This window comes from Papio anubis, chromosome 17, assembly GCF_008728515.1.
Source record: "Papio anubis isolate 15944 chromosome 17, Panubis1.0, whole genome shotgun sequence".
In the NCBI taxonomy this organism is placed as follows: domain Eukaryota; kingdom Metazoa; phylum Chordata; class Mammalia; order Primates; family Cercopithecidae; genus Papio; species Papio anubis.
The window spans coordinates 23461605-23477071 of NC_044992.1; the positions used below are offsets into that span (position 1 = coordinate 23461605).

At 39.8% G+C, this 15467-nt stretch overlaps 1 protein-coding gene across 1 annotated transcript in view; it reads left to right on the forward strand.

The window, feature by feature from the left end:
* Positions 1–15467, forward strand: part of CPD (carboxypeptidase D) — an 89961-nt gene that overhangs the window by 63069 nt on the left and 11425 nt on the right. The window contains exons 12-18 of the mRNA XM_003912557.4: positions 765–1088; positions 3407–3602; positions 5865–6000; positions 9515–9646; positions 10451–10546; positions 10654–10718; positions 15040–15171. Of these exons, the coding sequence (XP_003912606.2) occupies positions 765–1088; positions 3407–3602; positions 5865–6000; positions 9515–9646; positions 10451–10546; positions 10654–10718; positions 15040–15171 (1081 nt within the window). The remainder of the gene's footprint in view (positions 1–764; positions 1089–3406; positions 3603–5864; positions 6001–9514; positions 9647–10450; positions 10547–10653; positions 10719–15039; positions 15172–15467) is intronic.

Here is a 15467-nt window from a genome sequence, read left to right on the forward strand (position 1 = left end):
ACACTAATGAGTAATGAGGTCTTTTCTGTGATTCTTCTATTTTGGCAGAGTGTTAACTAAAGCAGCAGAGGATCTGAGAAACAGGGTGAGAAGGATGTGTTTGGCAGAGAATGTCCTAACTTAGCACCCCTCCAACTTTTCCACCCATATACCCTGATAGAAGACAAGTGAATTTAAGTTCCAGGAGACATGGGAGTATCCACTACAAGCACTAAATTTCTTTTAAAGCTGTATAATTAATCTTAAAAACCTAGGCCAGGTGCAGTGGCTCAGGCCTGTAATCCCAGCACTTTGGGAGGCAGAGGCAGGTGGATCACTTGAGGTCAGAAGTTTGAGACCCACCTGTAAACATGTTGAAATCCCGTCTCTACTAAAAATACACAAATTATCCAGACATGGTGGTGGGCACCTGTAATCCCAGCTACTCAGGAGGCTGAGGCAGGAGAATCACTTGAACCCAGGAGGCGGAGTTGCAATGAACTGAGATGGTGCCACTGCACTCCAGCCTGGGTGACAGAGCAAGACTCCGTCTTAAAAAAAAAATTATGAAAAAAGTCCATGCATATTTTGTAGTATACCCATGTCTATTAATGTATTATTAATGTATTAAAAATAATAAATTACTCAATGTTAAAATTTTGTCTCTTTAGGAAGCTGCACCACATTTATCCCAAGGATTCTCACGTTCTCTGTTCACCTGCCTTCCCAGGGTTTGGGTACTCCAGCTGCAGGAGTGTGGTTCTGATCTGTCTCCTTTGTCATAGGTATAATCCAGTTACCAAGAATGTGACCGTCAAGAGTGAAGGCGCTATTCAGGTCAACTTCACACTTGTTCGATCCTCAGCAGATTCAAACAGTGAATCAAAGAAAGGAAAAGGGGCTAGCACCAGCACCAGTGATGCCAGTGATCCAACTACTAAAGAGTTTGAAACTTTAATTAAAGACCTTTCAGCGGAGAATGGTTTGGAAAGCCTCATGTTACGCTCCTCCTCAAATCTGGCTCTTTATCGATACCATTCCTACAAAGACTTATCAGAGTTTCTGAGAGGACTTGTAATGAACTATCCACATATTACAAATCTTACCAAGTAAGTGTCACTTCCTACTGTCTTTTTTTTTTTTTCAAGAGTAAAATCAGCATTAGCCATGTTGAATAGTTATTGTAATTTATATAGAAATATTTGGGAACAGAATGTACAGAGAGTTGGAGTTTACTTATTTTGCAACAGGTATTTGCTTGGAGATCTTTTTAATAGTGAATCTTGGGAACTTTAAGGAGAATTACTTGTTAGATGAGAAGTAGATAGCCTGTGCTTCCAGGAAATGTAAAATTGCTCTTCCTGATAATTATTTTGACTGATTGCAAAACCCTTTCCATCACTCAGCTACAGATCTATTAATATGCTCTGACTCAATATTGTTTAGTTTGTTTTATTTTGCTTGGGGCAAGCGAGGAATTTAGAACTATAAGCTCACCTGTTAGGGATTATGTGTAACTTTTTTTTTTTAATTAGAAAATGAAGCCTAGTTGCTGTCCTAATTCTAGTCTTTATTCACAGTCTCTTACTTGAAGTCTTAGGGACTTATGTGATTGTGGATCCCAGGGAGAATATGTAGTCCTGGCTGATGGAAAACTGATAGCTGAGATAGCCTTTACCTTCACTTTCTGGTGGTTGCTTGCCTCACTTGCACTGCTTCATTTTAGATTTTGTTACAGTTACTCCAAAATTATTTCTATGATTTGTCCATTCCTATGGTTGCCTGTTGTAGGTAAGGTCTTTACATTTTTCCTTGAGCTTATAGTTCTCTGCTGCAAACCTTGTGAACATTATTTAGCCTTTTACCTTTTTACTTTGTCTTTCTTCATTGGTCCTTTTAATTTCATTAGAAAACTTAGTTCCTCAAATTCTGATTTATAATGTTCATAGATGCAGAGTGTTAGTTTCTTTGGCAATACCAATTACTTTTCTTCCTTAACTGATTCTTGAATATTTCTGGCTATTTCAGGTTTAATATCATACAATCTTAGTACCATAGGGTTCATATTTTTTTAATTTTAAAATAAAACCAGGCTGGGCACAGTGGCTCACACCTGTAATCCCAGCACTTTGGGAGGTCCAAGTGGGAGGATCGCTTGAGGCCAGGAGCTCCAATTTACACTGAACTATGATCATACCACTGCACTCCAGCCTAGGTGACAGTAAGATCCTGTCTCTAAAACAAACAAAAATTGGACATTATTTTGCTGTCTGTTTACTTAATTGATTTAATTTTTTTAACCTCCTGATTCAAGACACACTTTTTAGTTAAATATTTTCTCAAAATATGCCACACATGCCAGTGGTGGGGCACAAGAGAGTTTTAGGTGGTACACCAACAGGCACTAAGTACCATTGAATAGCATCATGAGAAAGCAATCGGGTTTCTGTTAATTTTTCTGAATTTAATATGATTATATTTTTTCTATCCAATTCTTGTAAATCTCCCTTTATGCTAAAGAAAGCAGACCTTAAGCTCAAAGCTCTTGGGTAAGCAGAGTATTTGACCATTGTTTAATTTTCATTGAATTGTTATTTTTTTTCCCACTCACAAATTATTTTTACTGTGAAACTGGTGTTGCATTTATAGTAAAATGTAACATGACTTATTTACAAATATTAATTTAGATTTAAAAAGGGAGGGCCAGGGTGGTGGCTTATGCTGTAATCCCGGGACTTTGGGAGACTGAGGTGGGAGAATCACTTGAGGCCAGAAGCACTTGAAACCAGCCTCAGCAATATAGCAAGTCCCTGTCTCTACAAAATTTTTTAAAGAAATTATCCAGGCATGGTGGCACAAACCTGTAGTACTACTCCCTTAGGGGACTGAGGCCAGAGGATCACTCAAGCCCTGGAATTTGAGGCTGCAGTGAGCTATGATCAAGCCATTGCATTCCAGCTTGGGTGACATAGTAAGACCCTGTCTCTTAAAAATATAATAATAATAATAATGATAATAATAATATAAATAAATAAATAAGGGAGGTTACCTGCATTCATACATACTTAAATATTTCTGTAATAAAAATTTAATTTGTGAGTTAGGACAAAAGATATATATTAACTAAATAGTAGTATAGATTAAAGAAGGCAGGGCAAATATTGTGATGATTGTATGAGAATGACTGAATTTGGAAGGATGGTAGACTAAATCATAATCTTTCGTAAACCTGATAATATCATCTATTTGATGTTCTTTGGTCAAGGAAAACTAATTTTCTTAAGGTTTTCTGATACAGTGATTCACTCTTTAAAGACTTTTTAAAACTTTTTGTGTTTTATTTTCATTTCTATTTTTAAAGTCCGTAAGTCAACGTTAACATAGTGCTTGATTACTTGCTGATATTTTTGTTTCTGGTTTTTGAAAGTTTGGGACAGAGCGCTGAATACCGTCACATTTGGTCCCTTGAAATCTCCAATAAGCCCAATGTATCTGAGCCTGAAGAACCAAAGATTCGTTTTGTTGCTGGTATCCATGGAAATGCGCCAGTTGGAACTGAACTGCTTTTGGCTCTGGCAGAATTTCTCTGCCTGAACTACAAAAAGAACCCAGCTGTTACCCAAGTAAGAGAATAGCTGGGGTTGACATGCTTTAAAAGGAAAAAGCTGAACATTAATATCAGGGCAACATTTTTAAAATTTTTAATTTCTTGCTAGATTTTACAGTCACTTATAGTACATTATGAACTTTACTCTTTAAAAATGAACCATCTTTGTAGTATATACCCTTTGTTAATAGTGCCTTTCTATTATATTTCCTTGTATGTCTTGAGAGGCATACAGGAAAGAATACTAAAAATTTACATTCAATTTCCTACTCCGTCATTTAATAGCCACACTACCCTTCCAGTCTTTGTTCACAGTTGTTTACTTTTCTTTTTTTTTTTTTGAGACGGAGTCCTGCTCTATCACCCAGGCTTGAGTGCAATGGTGGATCTTGGCTCACTGCAACCTCCGCCTCCTGGGTTCAAGCAGTTATCCCACTTCAACTTCCTGAGTAGCTGGGACTACAGATTTTTTTTATATTTTTAGTAGAGACAGTGTTTTGCCATGTTGGCCATGCTGGTCTCAAACTCGTGACCTCAGGTAATCCTGCCTTGGCCTCCCAAAGTGCTGGGATTACAGGCGTGAGCCGTGGAGCCTGGCCAGTTTTTACATTCTAACTTGAGGAACTTCCATTCTGAATTACTTATAACTAGGATACTATATTGAAAAATCTAGGCCGGGCGCGGTGGCTCAAGCCTGTAATCCCAGCACTTTGGGAGGCCGAGACGGGCAGGTCACGAGGTCAGGAGATCGAGACCATCCTGGCTAACACGGTGAAACCCCGTCTCTACTAAAAAAATACAAAAAAACTAGCCGGGCGAGGTGGTGGGCGCCTGTAGTCCCAGCTGCTCGGGAGGCTGAGGCAGGAGAATGGCGTGAACCCGGGAGGCGGAGCTTGCAGTGAGCTGAGATCCGGCCACTGCACTCCAGCCTAGGTGACAGAGCGAGACTCCGTCTCAAAAAAAAAAAAAAAAAGAAAAGAAAAAAGAAAAATCTAGTGAAAGTCTAGTTTTTCAATATAGTTTTCCTTTTCATGTAATACATAAAAAATTATTGGACATCTTGGCTGCTAAGAGATTTTAGAAAAAGCAATATGGTATTATCTACTTGAGCCATCTGTGATTACAAAAAAGAACTTTGACCAGGGTGTGATGACTCATGCCTGTAATCACAACACTTCAGGGGGCTAAAGAGAAGAGGACCACTTGATGCCAGACGGTTGAGACCAGCCTGAGCAACAGAGTGATACCCTGTCTCTACAAACATTTTAAAAATTAGCTGGGCATTGAGGTGCACACCTGTAATCCTAGCTACTTGGGAGGCTAAAGTGGGAGGATCACTTGAGCCTTGTAGGTCAAGACTGCAGTGAGCTGTGATTGCACCACTGTATTCCAGCCTGGGTAACAGGCCGAAATCTCGAAAACAAACAAAACAACTTTGACCCACAGGCTTGGGCATGTATGATTAAGCATCCTAGTTGTAGGTTGCCTTAGAGAAGGGAAGAAAAGAGTGCATCCTTCTAAAACACTCACTAATTGGCACTGTCCATAGTGGACTTAGGAAAGGGAAAAAGAACTGATATTTATTGAATACATATTATGTGCCAGGTAATATACTATGTATATTATATAGATCATTATATCCTCAACCATGTGATAATGATTATCTCCATTTTATAAATGTAGAAACTGAGGCAGTCCCACAGCTAGAAACTGGTAAAACTAGAATTTAAACCCAAGTATGTCTACTCCGAAGCCCAGTGCAGTTCTGCCTCCCCAAAACAAATTTGGAAAGAATTGATGTCATGATTAGGATCGGAAGGGACCTGTGTAATTAGGTGACATGCGTTTAAATCAGACCGACCAAAAATTGTTATCTTCCTTTGTGGGACTGGTGCTCTGTGTTGTGAACTCACTCAACTCTGCCATTAGAGCACAAAAGCAGTCATATGTAAATGAATAGTCATGGTTATGTGTCAGTAAAACTTTATATACAATAGCAGGCACCAACTGAATTTGTCCGGCAGTTAGTGGTTCCTGACCCCTGTTCTAAGTCACTGAGAGGTCTCTGGGAACATTAGCTGTACAGTAGTTTTTTGCTTATTTTTAATATATTTGAAGCAAAAGGAAATTTTATTTTTTATTTTTTCGTTCATTTTAGTTCTGCCTTTTACGTTAACTGTGTGTAGAATAAACAACAGACTTTCCGTTTGAGGCATGAGAGGGTACCCATTGATTCTACACACAGCTAGTAACTCATTAATTTCTGTTTCTGCTTTAGTTGGTTGACAGGACTAGGATTGTGATTGTCCCTTCTCTAAATCCAGATGGGCGAGAGAGAGCTCAAGAGAAAGACTGTACTTCAAAAATAGGACAAACGAATGCTCGTGGCAAAGATTTGGATACAGACTTCACAAGTAAGGCTAATTTTTAGGTCATTAAAATACTTAGGAGATAATTTCTTTTTGCTGGAAGATTGGTTGATCCTATTTTGTCAGTGAGTAATGAAGTACTTTCTTGTCTGGGTTATGAATGTGAGGTATAAATGAATACAGACATCCGGAAAACTTTTTGAATTTTTCTCCATTATTATTTGCAAAAATAATTAAAATTTTTCATATAAATTCAATCCATTATATCGGGATGTTTCTTCACTAGTTGTGTAGAGATGTGTATTCTCTCTCCCCTCCTATGTGTGTGTATACACACATGACACACATATATGTGTATATTGATTTGAAGAGCCCTGTTTCTTATTTACTTAAATGGGATCACCAACTGTATACATTATTCTATAACCTTTTTCATTAAATGTGTATCACTGACATCTTTCAATTTCAGTACTTACAGATCTCTAACATTCTTTTTTTTTTTTTTTTTTTGAGACAGAGTCTCACTCTGTTGCTCAGGCTGGAGTGTGATGGTTTGATCTTGGCTCACCTCTGCCTGTCAGGTTAAGCAATTTTCCTGTCTCAGCCTCCTGAATAGCTGGGATTATAGGCACCTGCCACCATGCCTGGCCAATTTTTGTATTTTTAGTAGAGACGAGGTTTTATCATGTTGGTCAGGCTGGTCTTGAACTCCTGACCTCGGGTGATCTGCCTGGCTCAGCCTCCCAAAGTGCTGGGATTACAGGCATTAGCCACTGTGCCAGGCTCAACATTCTTTTTTAATGGCATCTAGTATGCCATTAATCTATGACAGTACTCTAATTTATTCAACCATTTTCTACCGATAGATATTTACTTTATTTCTGGCCACTTGCTTTTTTGCTTTTGTAAACAGTGCTGCAGAGAACAGCCAGCTTTCTGAAACTAATTTTCTTCCAAAGATAGCATATTAGTCCATTTTCACACTGCTGATAAAGGCATACCCAAGACTGGGAAGAAAAGGATTTTTAATTTGACTTACAGCTCTACATGGCTGGGGAGGTTTCACAATCATGGCGGAGGATGAAAGGCACTTCTTACATGGTGGCAGCAAGAGAGTATGAGAAGGAAGCAAAAGCAGATCTGATAAACCCATCAGATCTCGTAAGACTTATTCACCATCACGAGAATAATACAGGAGAGACCCACCCCCATGATTCAGTTACCTCCCACTGAGTCCCTCCCACAACAAGTGGGAGTTCTGGGAAATAAAATTCAAGTTGAGATTTGGATGGGGACACAGCCAAACCATATCATTCTGCCACTGGTCCCTCCCACATCTCATGTCCTCACATTTCAAAACCAATCATGCTTTCCCAACAGTCCCCCGAAGTCTTATTTCAGCATTAACTCAAAAGTCCACAGTCCAATATCTCATCTGAGACAAGTCCCTTCTGCCTATGAGCCTGTAAAATCAAAAGCAAGTTAGTTACTTCCTAGATAAAATAGGGGTACAGGCATTGGGTAAACACAGCCATTCCAAATGGGAGAAATTGGCCAAAACAGAGGGGCTACAGGCCCCATACGAGTTCAAAATCAAGCAGGGCAGTCAAATCTTAAAAGTTCAAAAATTTTCTCCTTTGACTCCATGTTTTGCATCTAGGTCATGCTGATGCAGGAAGTAGGTTCCCATGGTCTTGGGCAGCTCTACCCCTGTGGCTTTACAGGGTACAGTCTCTCTCCCAGCTGCTTTCACCAACTGGCATTGAGTGTCAGTGGCTTTTCCAGGGGCATAGTGCAAGCTGTCGGTGGATCTACCATTCTGGGGTCTGGAGAACAGTGGCCTTCTTCTCACCAGCTCCATTAGGTGGTACCTCAGTAGGGACTCTGTGTGGGGACTCTGATCCCACATTTCCCTTCTGCACTGCCCTAGCAGAGGTTCTCCATGAAGGGCCTGCCCCTGCGGCAAACTTTTGCCTGGACATCCAAGCTTTTCCATACATCTCTTGAAATCTAGGTGGAGGTTCCCAAACATAAATTCTTGGCTTTTTTGCACCTGCAGGCTCAACACCACATGGAAGCTGCCAGGTCTTGGGGCTTCCATCCACTGAAGCAACAGCCTGAGCTGTACCTTGGCCCCTTTTAGTCACAGCTGGAGCAACTAGGAGGCAGGGCACCAAGTCCCTAGACTGCCCCCAGCACAGGGACCCTGAGCCTGGCCCACAAAACCACTTTTTCCTCCTGGGCCTCCAGGCCTTTGATGGGAGGGGCTGCCGGGAAGGTCTCTGACATGGCCTGGAGATATTTTCCCCATGGTCTTGGGCATTAACATTAGGCTCCTTGCTACTTATGCAAATTTCTGCAGCTGGGTTGAATTTCTCCCCAGAAAATGGGTTTTTCTTTTCTGCATAGTCAGGCTGCAAATTTTCCAAACTTTTATGCTTTGTTTCCCTTATGAAACTGAATGCCTTTAACAGCACCCATGTCACCTCTTGAATGCTTTGCTGCTTAGAAATTTCTTCCACCAGATACCCTAAGTAGTCTCTCTCAGGTTCAAAGTTCCAAAAATCTCTGGGGCAGGGGCAAAATGCTGCCAGTCTCTTTGCTAAAACATAACAAGAATCACCTTTGCTCCAGTTCCCAACAAGTTCATTATCTCCATCTGAGACCACTTCAGTCTGGACCTTATTGGTCATATCACTATCAGCACTTTTGTCAAAGCCATTCAACAAGTCTCTAGGAAGTTCTACACTTTCCCACGTTTCCCTGTCTTCTTCGGAGCCCTACAAACTGTTCCAACCTCTGCCTGTTACCCAGCTCCAAAGTTGCTTCCACATTTTTGGATATATTTTCAGCAACACCTGACTCTATTGGTACCAATTTACTGTATTAATCTGTTTTCACGCTGCTAATAAAGACATACTTGAGACTGGGAAGAAAAGGAGATTTAATTGGACTTACAGTCCCACATGGCTGGGGAGGTTTCACCATCATAGTGGAGGATGAAAGGCACTTCTTACATGGCAGTGGCAAGAGACAATGAGAAGGAAGTGAAAGTGGAAACCCCCGATAAACCCATCAGATCTTGTGAGACTTATTCACTATCACAAGAATAGCATGGGAAAGACCCGCCCCCATGATTCAGTCACCTCTCACTGGGTGCCTCCCACAGCACATGGGAATTCTGGGAGATGCAATTCAAGTTGAGATTTGGGTGGGGGTACAGCCAAACCATATCAGATAGGTTATTTATATATTCCCTAAGTTATTTTGTAAAGCAGGATATGCGTATTCTTTTTGTTTTTTTTAAATAAGATTTTTCTTTAACTTGCTTAGAGTCATTAGTATATACATATCCTGAAGTACATAATAGAACTCATACTAACCTACCTTCTGTAATGTATCTTTCTTGCTTGAGATAGTAGCTTATGGAGAAATAAAATATTTATCTGCAAATTTTTAAGTTAGCATTTTGATTGTATTCAAGTAGAAAGTATTTCCTTAGATACTCATACTAAGATTTAAAATTTGATATTTTATATTTGACTTTTCTCTTTTTTAGATAATGCCTCCCAACCTGAGACTAAAGCCATCATTGAAAATTTGATTCAAAAACAGGACTTTAGTCTTTCTGTTGCCTTAGATGGTGGTTCCGTGCTGGTCACATATCCTTATGACAAGCCAGTACAGACAGGTATGTAGAATGTCATTTCATATATATACTATTTAGCTTAGGTAGCAAATCCCAATTAAGTAATGTCCCTTCCACATTTTTATAAATAGTGAGCATTTGAGCACACTCTGTGAGCAAATTACCAACCAAAGAAGACTGTACATATATCAGCAGTTCAGTTACTTGGAGAAGAGAGCTCAGATCTAATGGAAGCCCAGCTTTATTGAGTCTAGCTATCTTGTTCCATATGTTCCCTTTAGTCCACAACCATTTACTGAAAAATTATTATGTCTGTAAATACTGAGAATGTAAAAGTGAGTATGACACTTTTCATTCTCTGTGCCTCATGAAACTCCTATGTAACCAAACACTAACAGTACAGATTTGTCCTCTCCTGTTTTAAACTTTGACTAAGTGGTTGCATCTTATGGTGAGTTAAACAGTTGGTGGTTTAATCTCTGTGGGGTTGCAGTATATGGAGATAGTTTGGGTGGTTTTCAGTGCATCCTAATAACAAAGAATATTGTTATTAGGTTACAGTTGTCCCAAAATGCAGTAAGACATATCAAAACAAGTTTGTAGTTTAGTGTAATAGTCTGTTATGAAAACTCACCATTAGAACCTTTTAATGTAAGGAGGATGTTGGTCTTCTTCGTGTGATTATCTTAGGTAAATAAAACCTTTTAGGGTTAATTATAGTAACAGTATACTTAAGCAGAGTGCAAAATTTATTAGGAGAAGAAGGTGACTTGTATACATGAAAGTTAACTTGGGGAAAAAATCATTTGGATTTCTCCACTGACTTCTAATTTTTTCTTTCTACAGTGGAAAATAAAGAGACTCTGAAGCATCTGGCATCTCTTTATGCAAATAATCATCCATCCATGCACATGGGTCAGCCCAGTTGCCCGAATAAATCAGGTAAGTGTTTTCCATACCTTTTGTTATTGCTGTTATTGTTGCTTTTGTGGGGAAAGGAGTTTCACCTTAAGGTCTGCTTGATTCCACATTTCTCAATGCTTTTATAGATGAGAATATTCCAGGAGGAGTAATGCGTGGAGCAGAATGGCATAGTCACCTGGGCAGCATGAAGGTATGCTTTCTAGAACATGGTTAGAATGGAGTTATGGCCAGGCACGATGTCGTACGTGTAATCCCAGTGCTTTGGGAGTCCAGGGCAGGTGGATTATCTGAGATTGGGAGTTCGAGACCAGCCTGGCCAACATGCGAAACCCCGTTTCTACTAAAAATATAAAAATTAGCTGGATGTGGTGGCAGACGCCTGTAATCCCAGCTACTTGGGAGGCTGAGTCAGGAGAATCACTTGAACCTGGGAGGCGGAGGTTGCAGTGAGTCTAGTCGAGATCGTGCTACTGCACTCCAGCCTGGGCAACAGAGTGAGACTCCATCTCAAAAAAAAAAAAAAAAAAAAGAGTGGAGTTTATGAATATCGGCCATTGAGTGCAAGAATAGGTGACTTTTCTGGTATTGTAAAGTGAATGGCATCTGGCTCATGGCTTTCTTGACATGTTTAGCCCTTAAATTAACCCGAGAGTACTTTTTTTGGCCATTTTAACCATTTTTAATTGTACAGTTCAGTGACATTAATTAAATGTTGTGCCCCCAAAACCATATCTATTTCCAAAACTTCATTTGCCCCAGACAGAAACTCTGTATCCACTAAGCAGTAACTCCCTATTCCCCTCTCCCACGACTCCTGGAACCCCTGTCTACTTTCTATTTGCCTATTCTATATATTTCATGTAAGTAGAATCATACAATATTTACCCTTTCACTTAGCAAAATGTTTTTAGGATTCATCCATTTTAGAGCATGTATCTTTACTTCATTCCTTTTTATGGCTGAATAATATTCCATTTATGTTTATACCACATTTTGTTTGTTAATTCATGTATTGATGGGCACTTGGATTTCTGCTTTTTGGCTATTGCGAATGATGTTGCCATGAACATTGGTATTGCAGGTATCTGTTTGAACCCCATGCTGCCATAAGCCTTGGTATTACAAGTATCTGTCACTTCTTTGGGGTAGATACCTAGGAGTGGAATTACCTGGTTATGTTGTAATTCTATGTTTCACCTTTTGAGGAACCACCAAACTGTTTTCCACAGCAGCTGCACCATTTTACATTCCTTACCAGCATTGTTTGAGGGTTCCAATTTTTCCCATATCCTCTCCTTACCAACACTTATTTTCGTTTTTTTGGTTTTTTGTTTTTTTGTTTTTTTTTTTTTTAACAGAGTCTCACTTTGTTGCTCAGGCTGGAGTGCAGTGGCTATGACTCCTTCGCAGCTTATTGCAGCCTCAACCTCCCAGGCCTAAGTGATCCCCCCACCTCAGCCTCTGGGAGTAGCCACCACCACCCGCATGCACCACCATGCTGGACCAATTATTTTAAATTCTTTGTAGAGACAGGGTCTCCCTTTGTTGCCTAGGCTGGAGTTCTTTATATGTTAATATAAAAGGCTGAATGTGGTGGTGGCTCACGTCTATAATCCCAGCACTTTGGGAGGCTGAGGCAGGAGGATCACCTGAGGTCAGGAGTTCGAGACCAGCCTGGCCAACATGGTAAAACCCGTCTCTACTAAAAATACAAAAAAATTAGCTAGGCGTGGGGGCAGGCACCTGTAATCCCAGCTACTTGGGAGGCTGAGGCAGGAGAATCTCTTGAACTAGGGAGGTGGAGGTTTCAGTGAGCCAAGATCATACCATTGCACTCCAGCCTGGGGAACAAGCACGAAACTCCATCTCAAGAAAAACAAATAAACAAACAAAAACCATTCTGGATGCTATGTATTCTAGATATGAAATTCTTATCAGATACATGATTTGCAAGTATTTTCTCCTATTCTGTAGGTTACCTTTTAAATTTCTTGATTATGTCCTTTGATACACAAGAGTTTTTAATTGTGATGAAATCCAATGTATCTGTTTTTGTTGTTGCTTTTGCAATTGTTATCTTATCTAAGGATCTGTTGCTAAATCCAAGGTCATGAAGATTCCCCGCCCCCCCCCCCGGTTTCTTTTCTTTTTTCTGTTTTTTGGAGGGCAGATGTGGGATGAGTTGGGGGGCAGGGTGCATGCCCCTCCCCACCACCGCCCCACTCCATGCCACCTATGCTTGCGTTTTCTTTGAAGAGTTTTATGGGCTGGGCACGGTGGCTCAGGCCTGTAATCAGAGCACTTTGGGAGGCCAGGGTGGGTGGATCATTTGATGTCAGGAGTTCAAGACCAGCCTGGCCAACATGGTGAAACCCCATATACTAAAAATACAAACATTAGCCGGGCTGTAGTGCCGCGCACCTGTAATCCCAGCTACTCGGGAGGCTGCGGCAGGAGAATGGCTTGGGAGGGAGAGATTGCGATAAGCCGAGATCTCGCCACTGCACTCCAGTCTGGGCAACAGAGTGAGATCCTGTCTCAAAAAAAAAAAAAAATTTATGGATCAAGCTGTCGTATTTTGGTCATTGATGCAATTTATTTTTTATGGCATGAAGTAGGAGTTCAGCTTCGTTTGTTTGTATGTAGAAATTCAGTTGTCTCAGCACTATTTGTTGAAAGACTATTTTTTCCCCACTGAATGGTTTTGGTACCCTTGTCAAAAATGAGTTTACCATAGATGTGTGGGTTTATTTCTGTACTCTCAATTCTATTCCATTGGTCTATGTGTTTGCCTTTATGCCAGTATCACTGTTTTGATTAATGTAGGTTTGTTGTGGTAAATTGTAAAATTGGAACGTGTGAGTCCTTCAACTTTATTGTTCTTAAAGATTGTTTTGGCTATTCAGGGCCCCTTGTCATTCCATTTGAATTTGAGCGTTGGCTTTTCTTTTTCTGAGAAAAGGGATGTTGGAATTTTGTTAGAGGTTGTGTTGAAACCGTAGATCACTTTGTGTAGTATTGACATCTCTACAATATTGTCCTCCCATCCATTTATTTAGGTCTTCTTTAATTTCTGACAGCATTTTAATTCACTGTCTATCCACTTCAAATTAGGCAGGAGTTGTTAGCAGATGGGTGGGTGGCTGATCATTTTATTCACATGTGCAACCAGAAAACTGACTTCATTCCCATTTCTGCCTGTCTTCTGTCCTTTATTTACTAAGAACTTACTACTGGGAGGCACTTTGCCATATTAGTGATAAAATATATTGCCTGGCCTATTGTACGAATTAACTGTGTTACATAATTAATTGATTTGATGTAGAAGAAAGTAGCTCTCAACAGGCCATGAGAAATTAAAGACACAAAAAATTATATGTAGTCAGAGATACAGCCTTTTTCTCTGTAGAGGAGATGGCATTTGGGCTGCAGAGATTGTGAAGCAGAACATTCCAGAAAGAGGAAGCAGTACATAGCGGCAGTCCAATTTAGTTAGAGTATGGAGTGTAATGCAGAGCCGCAAAAGGTTAAGAATGGAAAGAGTACTGGTTGCTTTGAATGCTTTGTTTTAATAAGAATGGGAAACTATGAGGTTTTGAGCAGGGATAACAATATTGACATGATCTGAGCTATGCTATGGGAAAACTAATCTCTAAATAATCAGTTAAGATAGTTTGGAGGAAGAGACACTGGTACAGGGAGACTGGTTTGGAATTGTCTAGACAAAAAGTAATGAGGGCCTAGGTTATGCTAGTGGCAAGGAGAGTAGAGTCAGAGGATGACATTTTAGAGATTATATAGAGGTAGAATTGACAAGATTCAGCAAATTATGGATGATAGTGAGATAGAGAAGTCAAAGACAAGACGTTTCATGGCTATGTGAGAAAATGAGTTAATATCATTAACTGAGTTAGGAAAAAGAAGATATTTTGGGAAAAGGTGGTAAGTTGGGTTTTTGAACCTGTCTGCACAGGTTTTGAGCAGGGATAACAATATTGACATGATCTGAACTATGCTATGGGAAAACTAATCTCTAATCAGTTAAGATAATTTGATAAATGCTATATTGCAGGGAGTGGGTATTGTTACCAGCAGGCGTCCAGGTTGAGGGTATCAGAGGGCTAATGATTATTATCTCCAGAGCTTCAAGAACAACTGTGACGTTTCTGGGTTTTAAGGGAAGCTGACCCTCTTCTGCATGAACTTATTGATTCATTTCTTCAGCAAACCCGAATAAACCCCATCTAACTGGCACTACCAGGCACAGTGGGAAGCACTGAAGATAGGAAAGTGAATTCGACATAGCCCCTATCCTCAAGGTCTCTCATAGAGTTTGTAACTGATTATAATACAGAGAGGTTTATTTATACTTGTCATAAAATGCTTTACAGTTTCTTAGTTTACATCAGCTACATTTTCTTTTCATTTACTCCATTTGTTGTATTACAATGCCTCATTCTTTCTTTTACTTACTAATTTTCCCACATTTGATTTTGAACTTTATATTTTAGGATTATAGCGTCACCTATGGCCATTGTCCGGAAATCACAGTATACACAAGCTGCTGTTACTTTCCTAGTGCTGCACAGCTCCCTTCCTTGTGGGCAGACAATAAGAGATCTCTTCTTAGTATGTTAGTGGAGGTGAGTCTTTTCCTTTTAACTAGAGGCAAACTCCCAGGAATGTGTTCAGTGAAAACCTTTATCGAAACATTGTCTTTTACCAAAAATGTATATTATTTATTTTAAATTTATATAGAAGAGTTTTGGTTATTTTATGTTTCCTAAATAGATGCCATTCATTCACATCTCTGGAATCTGCTATAATTTAGGTAATTTGACCTTGCAAGATGCTGCAAGTTCTTTAATTTGAATATCACAGAGTTACTGGAGTAGTATACCATAGTGGGAAGGAAATCACTCAAGGCATTAGAAGGTTG